Source organism: Oncorhynchus keta, chromosome 31 (assembly GCF_023373465.1).
Source record: "Oncorhynchus keta strain PuntledgeMale-10-30-2019 chromosome 31, Oket_V2, whole genome shotgun sequence".
Classification (NCBI taxonomy): domain Eukaryota; kingdom Metazoa; phylum Chordata; class Actinopteri; order Salmoniformes; family Salmonidae; genus Oncorhynchus; species Oncorhynchus keta.
The window spans coordinates 3,177,256-3,190,895 of NC_068451.1; the positions used below are offsets into that span (position 1 = coordinate 3,177,256).

The 13,640-nt window shown below is 41.0% G+C and overlaps 1 protein-coding gene across 1 annotated transcript in view; it reads right to left on the reverse strand.

Moving 5' to 3' along the window:
* The window catches only part of emc2 (ER membrane protein complex subunit 2), a 52,506-nt gene that overhangs the window by 21,487 nt on the left and 17,379 nt on the right, over positions 1-13,640 (reverse strand). The window contains exons 4-5 of the mRNA XM_052489333.1: positions 10,613-10,698; positions 5,950-6,007 (exon numbers count right to left, since the gene is read on the reverse strand). Coding sequence (XP_052345293.1) covers positions 5,950-6,007; positions 10,613-10,698 — 144 coding nt within the window. The remainder of the gene's footprint in view (positions 1-5,949; positions 6,008-10,612; positions 10,699-13,640) is intronic.

The window sequence follows — 13,640 nt, forward strand, 5'->3', positions numbered from 1 at the left end:
CACATGCCAGGTGATCTAGTTTCAGGAATTCACAACTAAATGTTTGCCTGCTAGATATGTTATAATTATTAAGTTAACTGTCTAGAATGTGCTAAATGCTCTGCAGTTGTGCATGTGGTTATGCCTCTATTTTGTCAACAAAAAAATGATTCTCCTTTTTGATTTGGCATTTTCAGTTTAAATTGCAGTTCTTACTTTGTCCACTAGGGTTGGTCAGCGATTTCAGGCAGTCGAAGTCATTGACTTGCGTGCTAGCAAGTTAGCGATTAGTTCTGAGCTGTTAGTAGTTTCTTACTGTTAATAAATACGGATGATTGCTATAATTACTTTGTCATTACTAAATTATACATAAAAATACCGTTATAAAAATCCAAACCGGTCAATGAATGGATACTGGTATATAACCTAAGTCTCTTACGGTTCAGTTTGCAGCCATCATACTCAAATGTAGTAAATGGCACGAACAACTAAGCACAATTAGGCTAATTGACAGAACTATCAATGCTAGCTAGCTAATGGGCTTACAAAAATACTGGGTGAGAGATACAAATTTGATGTCCCTTTTTAATGTATTCATTAGTTAATCTGACTGGGGAAATAGATAACGGGCTTCATTGCCAAAAACCCAAAGTATTCATTTAAAAGAGTTCAGTGTTTCCCAACTGGAAAACAACTATCTAAAGTTAGCTTGAAAGATTAAATCTAGCTACCATTATTACTTTTGTAAAAATAAACCAGACGGTGGAAATATACTGAAATCTCTCTTCCACCTGTCACAGACACTTGTGGATTGGAGTTCGCCGGAGGAGTTCAGCAAAATATGTAGGCTGGGCAATCCACAATTGAACACATTTGACAAACACCTGACTTGATTTTTATGCCATTTTGTTTTTTTAAAGCCAGCGAACAAAACCATTTCTAAAACTTTAGACCCTAGGGAAATCAGTCAATTGAAATAAATTCATTAGGCCCTAATCTATGGATTTGACATAACTGGGAGGGCATATGCCCACCCACTGGGGAGCAAGGATCAGCCAATCACCATGGGTTTTTTTCCTCACAAAAGGGATTTATTACAGACAAAAATACTCCTGTTTCATCAGCTGCCCGGGATGGCTGGTCTCAGACCATCCCGCAGGTGAAGAAGCTGAATGTGGAGGTCCTGGGCTGGTGTGGTTACATGTGTTCTGCGGTTGTGAGGCCAGTTGGTATGGAACGTCATTTGGGTCGCGTTAAATAACATTTTAATTTGACATGTCAAATAACACAATTCTACTATAGAATGTTGTGTGTGCTGAATTTGCACATGCAAGCCAAGCGCTACCACCACTATCAGTAGCACTGTCAAAGCTGTACAAAAAAGTCTACAAACACCGGTCACGAACGATGAGTTTACAATACCGCGTTGGTAATAAGGTAATAAGGCATTACATTTATTCGACAGCGACATCTGTGGTAGCTTGGTACCTAGCTAGCCCCAATACAACCAGCTTTGTGAGTAAGTATTAGCTAGGTAGCCACTTGTTCACCTATTGAAATTCAACTGAATTTCATGAAAATAAATAGCAACTACTTAAACCTGTTGCTCAAAGCTAATGTTAGAAACAGCCAGCTAACTTAATCTGGCTAGTGAGGCTCGACCGGACCGGGTTGTTGTGAAGCTAGCCACAGTAGGGATTAGGCACAACAGTGGAATTTGCATTTTGCCTTCAAAATAAAAGTACCTCTGAATGTGATGCAGAAGGTTACAATTGGTGGAATCATGCGATATTTAGACTAGACAACATTAAACAAGGTTGGAATGTGAAGCAACAAAGGTGTATCAGTCTACTCGGTGACACCCACAGAACACAACTGTGAAGAGTTTACGCAAATATTGGCGTTGTAGCTCTTATCGTGGGACTGTGACTGTGAAATCACCTACCCAGTCATCCTATTGTGTGTATTGACATTCAAATTGCACTGAACAGCTTTACCTAAGGATTGGGGATCAATGAAATGGGGTATCAGTCTACTCAATACCCAATATATTTTTTATGAGAGTTTTCAGACTCCAAAACATCCATGCAGTATTGTTTCTCCTCTGGAATCATGTTTAATACACATAGCAGGTTGACAATAAACGTGGCTCAATTCAGTTGTTTCAGAGTCCCGCAAGAAGAGCTGGGTGTCACTGTGTAGACTGATACCCCGTGTCATTGATCCACAATCCATAGGTTAGGCTGTACAGTGAAATAAGTATGCCCCTAATGCAATTCTAAAGTCTAATACATCCAGTGTGATTTAAACAGATTTTTGTCAAATTAACAAATTGTCTTTTGTTGATTTCATATAACATTCCAATCTTGTTTATTATGATTTATTCAATTATGGCATAATTCTACTATTTGTACTCATTTGCATCAATTTCAATGACACTTATTTTGAAGGCTAACCGCAAAGACCACTATTGTGGCTAATCCTTATTGTGGCTAGCTTCACATAGATGGGTCCGACCACCATTAATCAAATAAGAACTTTTATAAATTGGGGTTATTTTAGATGACGATGCCTAGCTATGTAGTTAGCTAGCTCTACTATAGCTACTGAAACAGAATGTCATTGTGCTATGTTTTTGAGGAAGAACATTGTTTGCATCCATCAGCTTTTTTTCTGACCAGCACTGTAGGTGAGCGAGGCATCGTTAGAGCATACGTAAATGGATGAATCATTGTGACGTATGAAATACGAGTGATCAATGTATAAAAACTGCGTAAAAACATGTATGAACGCGTTAAATTGTTATGTGAAGTGCAGTCATATTCAGGTCCTGATTGGTCAAAGTGTTATTTGACGTGCATCTTTTTTGACACGCAAAGACCCAGAGTTCCATAGGTTGGACGCTTGCCAAAACCTAAAACATTGGAGGCGGCTTATGGTAGAGAAATTAACATTCAATGACATGTCAATTGCATGCTCCCTCAAAAATTCAGACATCTGTGGCATTGTGTTGTGTGACAAAACTGCACAATGTAGAGTGCAGGACAAGGTGTACGTGTCATGATCATGCTGTTTGATCAGCTTCTTGATATGCCACACCTGTCAGGTGGATGGATTATCTTGGCAATGGAGAAATGCTCACTAACAGGGATGTAAACACATTGGAGAGAAATACGCTTTTTGTGCATATGGAACATTTTTTAGATCTTTTATTTCAGCTCATGAAACGAACACTTTACATGTCGTGTTTACATTTTTGTTCAGTATATTTATTGCTGAGGTTGTGGAAGTGCCTGCACTGGTAACTTGACGACCAAAAGCAGTTGCTCTGGAGGCATCACGGCCTATACAAACTAACTTGCACTTCCCTTCCCACCACCTGTCTTGTCTTCCGTGACAGAGTATTCAATGTGCTTATAATTGAAATAGGACATGGTGGATCTAACCTGTGTAAAACAAATAGAACTCTCATTTTAATAGAAGAACGGTGACTGGTTTGGTCCAACAGAAACAGACAAAAATAAAGAATGACTGTAAATGACAAAGCGAAGGTGAAAAGGGGTCTGAACAAGGGGGAGAAGACAGTTACATTCCAGGGAACCGATAGAGATGAGGGGGCAATTCTTCCACAACAGAAAGAAGGGGAGGTGACTGCATCAGAGCATACCCAAGTTTATTGATTTTGTCAGCAAGGCCTCCGTTTGTTTGAAACAGACAGTCGATGAGGTGCAGAATCCTCACAAGGTGTCCAAAAAACAAAATGTTTATGCTTCGTTTCTCGCACTTTGCCAGCCAAGAGAAAATGTTTAATATATTTAAGCAAGACCATGTGTCGGTGCAACGCAGAAACTTGTTGAATGTCTACAGGAGGACTGCCAAAACAAATAAGGTCATGGTTTCTTTTGAAAACCCTTTAAAACATGTATTTTCTTGCGTGGCCACATGTCCTTATGGAAACAATTAACAGCAGGTACAATGTGTTTTGGGTTGGTGGTCAGGGATTGGCAGAACACTGGATAGACATGGTCTTGCAAGTCATTCAGCTGAAATTCAATATAAATTGAGAGAAGATTGTATGGATTTTAAGGCAACAATAGTGCATATCTAAAGGCTATACTCGTTTATAATATGACGGACTCAAATGGTAAAATGCTGCGTAAACCAGAGGGTTGCATTTGTTGGAATTGTTTTGTGTTAACAGTTTTGCTACATCACTATGATAATGCAGACTAATTGGCAGATAGACAGAAATACAGATGACAGACAGAAATACAGATGACAGACAAAAGACAACATGTGGATAGAACTGACACAGCAAGTGTGTGGGCGATCAAGATAGTGGGAAAGTAGCAGCCTTGTCAGAGCCCAGATACTCTACAAATCTCACAGTGCATAGTGCATGGGCTTAAGATATAACATAACAAGAACACGAGTAAAAGCCAAACGGCTTCCTATATCTGTTTCTACTGTTCAGAAGTGAACGCTGGGCTTTACACCTGAAGGGATGCACATATCGATGTCGACTAACCGACCCTCATTAACCGGTCAACAAACTGTGAAAAATAAAATGAGAAATCCAGACAGTAAAATTGTGTGACTAACAGAAAATACTATGCATGCATACAAGAAATATACATTCTTCTTTAAGAGAAGCATGCAACAATAGCAAGCCTATCGTCTTTCAGTCAAAAGGTTTTAGCCTTGCTGAACATGGAACTCCTGTAATGAAAGCAGCTCATCTTTCTCAAAAATCTATTTTTCAGGAAAACCCTGTTCTAAAACAGCACACCTAATATGCGAGCGGTTCCATGTGACAGATGACAATCTCAGTTAGAAACATAGAACGAGGGGGACTCGAATAGCAACAACTAAGAAGGCCACTGGCTTCTGGACAATGAAATAAAGTTGATATGAAAACCAATAAAATCAGGAGAGAAATGCTGGTTAACGGCATGATGAAGTCAAAATAATTGCCTCCAGGTTTCTATGGATGGATTTTTGGCTTACTGGGCTACTTTGAAGCAAGGTAAGACATGCCTCATTATTTGAGGTAAAGTAAAACTTTCAGGTATCATAACGATTATAATGCCTCATGCGTACATTGCAAAGTGGTGTGTGACACACTGATAGGAGGTACATTTTAATAACGAGTTGAGCTTGAGTAACAAAAATATTCACACTTTTTAATGGGCTTACAAAAGCATGATTCGCTCAAGCTCTCGCAGTCTCACACGAGTCGTGGGATTAGGCACATCCTCCATCCTCGTCCACAAAGCCCTAGCAAAACAAAAACTTGGTAATAGCACTCACTGTTGCCCCATAGTGGCCGGTTTTTGAAGGCATTTCCCGACATCCTCAGGACATTGATAGACGTCCAATTTCGAAGTCAATCTTGAACGATCTCCCTGGTTTCACTCAAGTACCAGCTTTTTGAGGAGCTACTCTCACGCTGTTTTTAAAAGATGATTAGCTATTCCGCTCCTCCAACAAGGTTATGTATGCTGTGCACGTGTAATAAATAACATACATGATGACTAACAAAAATATACAAGTGCCAATTTAATACCACTAAACTATGAAAATGTACTTATAGAGACTGATAAGCATGAGCGGTAAAATGCCTTTTCATTAACACCTCTAACCTGAAGCCAGGAGGGGTCTAAGGACTACCTATATATCACCGTCTTCAAAGAGCAGGCTTTTAGGTTAGCCTTAGTTCCACCACACATGTCCAACACTGCCTAAGACCATGAACCACTCCCCCCTCTCCCACTCCCTCAAACACTTGTCATTTGTGTGGGTGAGAGCCTGATCAGCAATGTGGTTGAGGTCAAAAAGGCCAAGGGGAGTTTAACTATGCAAACTCGCACCACTAATACCAAAGCTTTTCAGCAGATTCAACGCTGTCCAAAATGTTTGGACCGCAACTGTAACAAAATAAGAATTAAGTGTGTGTTTTTCCTCTCTTACCGTATTGGTGGGATCGTCTTGCAGTATTGAATCATACTGCTTGCTGGCATCCTCGTACCTTCAAAGGCAGAAAAAAAAAAGAAAAGAAAAAAAAGACTGACCAGTCAAGACAAATTAGGTGGTGTTGAAATCAGAGTTCAAGGCAATCAAGTTTCTGTACACAATGCAGCCAGTCTCTATGGTTACACAGTGAACCCTTGCCGAAATCAGCAGCGATCTAAAAGAGGAAATAAACAGTCATTACTGTTGCTGCTCAAATAGCCTACATTGTGAGAGGCTTACACCACTTAACAATGAGTCAAGAAACCAACACAAAGAGTAGGGAAGCACACTGATCTGAAGAGTGTATAGACAATTATTTCCTGTAATTTGCTCAAAAGGTGATTCAAATCAATCTGTTTAGTTGCGTTTTAAAGGCCTTTTTTTTGAATCCGTGTAAGAATAATAGGCTACCTTCTATTACATACAAGTCTGATCAGAGCTATATTCAACACAATGTGTGTTTTAAAGTTACGAGGCAAAGGGGGAATCCATACGATTCTGTTTAATATTAGTGAGTTATGAGCTGTAAATATCAAACCATGCAGAAATTTCCTGGCAACAGGGAGGTGGGGAGGCGTGTTCACTTCACTTGTCATGTCAAATCATGGGTCTGCAGGGATGATTTTGAACTTTTTTTATTTTTATTAGAGGTGAACTGCAATGCTAACGGTTTAGCAGCCAAAATGCCGGGGCTCCATGATCAAAACCTGTTCTGCTCACCACAACCTACAACAGAAGCAACTCTGTTTCCCATTAGCAGTGAGCAGCCCCACTTCCAGTGCCACTCCTTCCCTCACATCCACTTTATTACTCAACTGCACTCTGGGAGATTTCAGATGGCACCAGGCAACCACTCACGAGCCACTTTGATATGCTTTATTTACTGGGGGGGCTCAACGAAACACAGTGTGTGTGTGTCAGGGTTGAGGGATAGTTAGTTGTTTGAAGCCGTGTCATTCCAGTGTATCTCTGCCTGAAGCCAATTAGAGGCCAGTGTGTGCCATTTATTTAATCTGACAGTGCAGGAGTTCAATTATCACATCAACTCCGACATAACCGATAAACGAGTCATGGTGATCAGGGGTGGTAAACAAATTGAATTACCCTTACTCCAGTTCCAGTCAAAAATACTGTGGTTCTCTTGTTCCCTTACATTCACTCCCCTTCGGTTTTTATTAATCACAATTGCAGATGCACAAATAAACAGTGCTGAGAAGAAACAAAGCTGAAACTGTGGTGACATGCAAATATTTACAGCCAGGCAAGACCTCGTCTCTCAGCTCAGAGACGAAAAGCACAACAAGATAAAATATCTATATTTTTTCAACAGAAGATTGAGGGACCCCCAGAATAGCAGTGGGTGCAAACCACTTCCTTCCTGGGGAATCCCTCGCTCAGGCTAAAAGGGCCGAGCACTGAACCATTCACTTGTTTTTTTCTCGCCCTTTTTGCCAGCGGAATGGTTGTTTCCAACACAAACAGAGCCCACCACACACACACACTCACCCAGACCATCGTACCACTTAGGATCTACAGTACACCCCCCTTTACCCCAGGCCTATAGGGTAAATTCAGTTTAAGTCCCTTTTTGACAGCATCCCTTTTGCTTTAGCTAAACTTTCCATATGTTCGCCCATGGAAAAAGTGGTCGGAAAGTGACTTGGAGCTGAATGCCAAAACATTCAGGAGATAAAGGTACTCAAAGTGCAACAATTTCCCATTCCCTACCATGCGACATCCATGCCTTCATCACTGGAAAATATAAACGGTTGAGTTATAGATAATTTAAAAGCTTACAAAGTGGTCAAACTTTTATTATTTATTGGAAGAAAAAAAGGTTCCATAATAAATAAATACAACTTTAATGTCAATTATCTAAAAACACAAATTTTTTCCATATTCGCATGTGTTGGAGCTTAGACCCTATTTCACAACATCGGAGGTTTTTGTGTTGTGCCCGCCATCGGTTGAGACACAACATGCGCTTGAATACAGGGTGGTTGCCATTAAGGGCTGACCCCATTTCGTCGACAGGTCGATTGTTTGGTCTATAGGCCGTTGGTCGGCAGAGATTTTTTTTAGTCGAGCGGTCGCAAATTGTTAAACATTGATGACACACAAGACACCTGTCTGATTTGTGCCAGTCTCAGTGGACTAATCCATTGCGGAGGCCGTTGGGATGGCACAGTCCATCACCTTAAGACAGTAGTTCCCAATCAGGGGTACTAGGACCCCTGGGGGGGTACTTGGCCTAGCCACGAGGGGCACTTGATTAGAAACATGAGACCATAGGCGCTACTGATGCCCATAGGGGGAGTACCTCAGGGGTACTCCAGGAAGAGAAACATGCAATTGTTGGTTCAGTAACTTAAAAAGTTTTGGAAACATTGCTCTAAGACATACAATGCCTTCGGAAAGACCAATTACCTTCTTGCCTGGTTGCTAAGTTTGGTCGAACGCCCAGCTCTAGGCAGAGACTGGGTAGCTCCATATTTTTCCCATTTACCAATAATGGAGATCACGTTGCTCTTGGAAACTTTCAACACTCTAGAAATTGTTTTAAACCCTTCCCCAGATATACAGTGCCAGTAAAAAGTCTGGACACACCTACTCTCTCATTGATGACTTTGTGCTGATAATCGTAGCATTGTCACCGGCTTGATGTATCCAAACGATGCAGTCCCTTCCTCTCTCAACATTTCATTTGGATTCGGTGGACTGATATATAGTGCAGTTCGTTAAACATTCAGACCCCTTGACTTATTTCACATTGTTACTTCACAGCCTGATTCTAAAATGGTTTAATTGTCCCCCCCTATCAATCTGCACACAAGACCACATCATGACAAACAAGCTTGGCACACCTGTATTTGAGGAGTTTCTAACCTTTTCTGTTTATTATCCTCTCAAGCTCTGTCAGGTTGGATGGGGAGCGTCAATGCACAGCTATTTTCAGGTCTCTCCAGAGATGTTCGATCGGGTTCAAGTCAGGGCTCTGGCTGGGCCACTCAACAACATTCAGAGACCTGTCCCGAAGCCACTCCTGCATTGTGTTGGCTGTGAGCTTAGGGTCGTTGTGCTGTTGGAAGGTGAACATTCTCCCCAGTTTAAGGTCCTGAGCGCTCTAGAGCAGGTTTCATCAAAGATCACTGTACTGTTCTCCATTCATCCTTCCCTCGATCCTGACTAGTCTCCCAGTTCCCTGCCACTGAAAAACATCCAAACAGCATGCTGCTGCCACCACACTTCACCGTTGGTATGACAATTGTCCAGGTGATGAGTGGTGCCTGGTTTCCTACAGATGTGACACTTGGCATTCAGGCCAAAGAGTTCAATCTTGGTGTCATCAGATAAGAGAATCTTGTTTCTCATGGACAGAGATCTTTAGGTGCCTTTTGGCAAACTCTATGCAGGCTGTCATGTGCCTTTTCCTGAGGAGTAGCTTCTGTTTGGCTTAATTGGTGGAGAGCTGCATAGATGGTTGTCCTTCTAGAAGGTTCTCCCATCTCCACAGAGTAACTCTGGAGCTCTGACAGAGTGACCACTGCGTTCTAGGTCATTCATGGCCAAGGCCCTTCTCCCCAGATTGCTCAGTTTGGCTGGGCGGCCAGCTCAAGGAAGAGTCTTGGTGGTACCAAACGTCTTCCATTTAAGAATGATGGAGGCCACTGTGTTCTTTGGGACCTTCAATGCTGCAGAGGTGGTACCATTCCCCAGATCTGTGCCTCGACACAATCCTGCGTCTGAGCTCTACGGACAATTAATTCGACCTCATGGCTTGATTTTTGCTCTGACCTGCACTGTCAACCGTGGGACCTTATATAGACAGGAATGTGCCTTTCCAAATCATGTCCAAACAATTGAATTTACCACAAGTGGACTCCAATCTAATTGTAGAAACATCAAGAATGATCAATCGAAACCGGATGCACTTGAGCTCAATTTCGAGTCTCATAGCAAGTGTCTGAATACTTATGTAAATAAGTTATATTCTTTTTTTTATTGTTAATTTGCAAAAGTTTCTAAAAAAAACAAACCTTTTTGCTTCGTCATATCGGGGTAGTGTGTAGATTGATGAGAATAAATAATAATTTTATCCACCTTAGAATAAGGCTGTAATGTAATATGGGAAAAAAGGGAAGGAGTCTGAAGACTTTAAATGCACTGTAGGGTACATACCATTTTGAGAACAGATTAATACAAAAGAATGCCCTGCCCTATTCTAAATTCACAATTGGTGATTACATAATTATGAATCTTTCACTTCACCTCGCTCATCAACTCATCCATTCTCATTAACTTCATCTGTTCATGATAAAAAAAATCTAAACTGTTTTTCTTTTCCAGTGATGAAGACATGTCTCAATGGGTCAACTTTGAAAGGGAAAGGAAAGGGGATACCAAGGCAGTTGCACAACTGAATGCATTCAACCGAGCACCTTCATCTCTTGAATGTTTGGCATTCAGGCCAAAGTCACTTTCTGACCACCTCTGCAACAGGCAAATATTTATGGAAGGTTTCGTTCAAATCAAAAGGAGTGCTGTCAAAAACTGATTAAAGGGTAAATCCATTTGAATGCAGTCTTTCAGCCATGTTACAGTGAGAGACTCTGAAGCTTACTTTTCCAAAGCCTCCAGCCGCATGCCCGCTAATCGCTTCACTCGTTGGCTACCTGGAAACTGCCTCTTCAGTTCCTGTAGACAAGTCTGCAGGGGAAGTGGGCAGAGGGAAGGTGCCATTAGAGTTGACTGGGTGCAACATGCTACAAACAGTCAGGACACATACACTTTCTTTTACTTAAAGCCCCCATGCAGTCTTTGCAATTGTATTTTTTAAATCACTGCAAATGATCACTCTTAATTTTATAAAAATAACATTTTGCATTTACATTCAAGTCACTTAGCAGACACTCTTAATCCAGAGCAATTTACACAGTTAGTGCATTCATCTTAGAGATTCTCCGCTACTTTTGTAAACTTTATTGCCAGTAGTTCTGAAACTAGCACTCACGAACCAAAAGTGGTCCCCTGAAAATTGCAGACTTCATCACATATGTGCACCACGTCATTGCTCGCTCTATAAATCGGTCTCTGCGGTTTCCACTGTGCCATTGGGTCCGCCCCGCAGATAACGCTGGGCAGGCCTCCTGATAGCTGTCACTCAAATGTGAAGGGCTGAAGCTCTTTGACGAGAACTCTAACTGTTAAGGGATTGGACAACGTGGGGGGGAAATGTAGGGAAAATGGCACAAACTAGGGATTTCATGACCACCCCTACATAAAATGTATTTTTTATTTCACCTTTATTTAACCGTAAAATGTATGCACGTATTACTTTGGATAAAAGCATCTGCTAAATGGCATATATATTAGTATATTATGGCTAATTGAGGTAAAACAGTAATTCTGCTCATAGATTATGCATATATGAACTACACATTGGTGACTAAGGGCTGGATGTGTCTTACAGTATGTCTTACAGCTAGTTAGGTGAGAAATTAAATTTACATTTGAGTCATTTAGCAGATTCTCTTATCCAGAACGACTTACAGGAGTAGGGCACTTTAAAATCTGTTGTATTTTGTGCCTGATTACAATAAATGTTTTCCCAAATTCCGCTTTCTCCTTTTTGTTTTTCCAGGTTTCAGTTTTTCCCTTTTTATCACACTTAAAAACAAAAACAAGTCCACAACAACACGTAAACCACATCAGGACACCACTTTTGAGGTCTGGGGGAAAGAATGTTGCATTTTGGGTGTAGTTACCCTTTTTCACAAGTGAGCACCATCCAGAGACCGTTGTTTGGTTAGCTGTGTTTCTGTAGCGCTCATGTGATTGTAGAGTTTGCAAAACAAATGGCCTCTGAATTGATGCAAATAATGATGTCATTCTGCCAGTTAACATTCAGTTTAAAAAGGTTTTGGGGAAAGCCTTTCCATTTATCAGCAGAAGATTATCATTATCACTAAGGGCTACACAAAGTGCAGACTTGACATACTGCACAAACATGGGCATTCCTGTGCCCATGGTTGCAGGAAAATAAGTATCACTGATGTATATTCATGTCTTATGATTAACTTCAACAAATTAACACATTTTCTAATACCTTTAGTTGATTTCCTACTAAGTTAAAAACATATTGGAATATTTCTGAATTACTTTAGACAATGTGGATTCCGTGATTCCGTCTGCGTTTTCCGCAACGCAGATTTTATATGCCCCACAGAAGAAATTAGGGTTAAGACCTTCCGGTTACCGGCCCAACACCGCCCAATAATTTTTGAAATAATGTATTTCCCTGAGCCTCCTTTCAGCATTGAAATACTCCGCCTGATCGTCTGGGCATGTTGATGAAAATTAGAATATATTAACATACACAGCCCGAGTGACATGCGGTCAGGGTAAGCAGGGCCTACTCTGAAATTACTAAAAATAGAACTAATGAAAAATAAATATGTTTGATCAATAATAATTTTGTCATGCTTTTTATGCATGATATAATCGATGTCTGAACATGTACTTACTTCACAAATTTGAGCAAGGAGGCCTGGGGAAAGGCAGCCTCGCTGTGCCTTTCTCCCGCCCTTCAAACTCATTGACATGACTTGTGCATCGGAGTAATTTTTTTTATTTCACCAGGTAGGCTAGTTGAGAACAAGTTCTCATTTACAACTGCGACCTGGCCAAGATAAAGTAAAGCAGTGCGACACAGAGTTACACATGGAATAAACAAGTGTACAGTCAATAACACAATAGAAAAAAAGAAAGTCTATATACAGTGTGTGCAAATGGCGTGAGGAGGTAAGGCAATAAATAGGCCATAGTAGCAAGTAATTACAATTTAGTAAATTAACATTGGAGATATGCAAGTACAAATACTGGTGTGCTAAAGAGCAGAAAAGTAAACAAAAACTATATGGGGATGAGGTAGGTAGATTGGGTGGGATATTTACAGATGGGCTATGTACAGCTGCAGCAATCGGTAAGCTGCTTGGATAGCTGATGTTTAAAGTTAGAGTGAGATAAGACTCCAGCTTCAGCGATTTTTGCAACTCGTTCCAGTCATTGGCAGCATGGAACTGTAAGGAAAGGGAGCCAAAGGAGGTGTTAGCTTTGGGGATGCCCGGGGAGATATATTATCGTGACCAGTGAGCTGAGATAAGGCGGAGCTTTACCTAGCAAAGACTTAGAGATGACCTGGAGCCAGTGGGTCTGGCGACGAATATGTAGCGAGTTCCAGCCGATTAGAGCATACAGGTCGCAGTGGTGGGTGGTATATGGGGCTTTGGTGACAAAACAGATGGCACTGTGATAGACTGCATCCAATTTGGAGGCTATTTTGTAAATGACATTGCCGAAGTCAAGGATCAATAGGATAGTCAGTTTTATGAGGGTATGTTTGTCAGCATGAGTGAAGGAGGCTTTGTTGCGGAATATAAAGTTGATTCTAGTTTTAATTTTGGATTGGAGATGCTTAATATGAGTCTGGAAGGAGAGTTTACAGTCTAACCAGACACCTAGGTATTTATAGTTGTCCACATATTCTAAGTCAGAACCGTTTGGAGGTTTGTTAACAGTGTCCAAAGAAGGGCCAGATGTATACAGAATGGTGTCGTCTGCATAGAGGTGGATCGGAGAAACACCCGCAG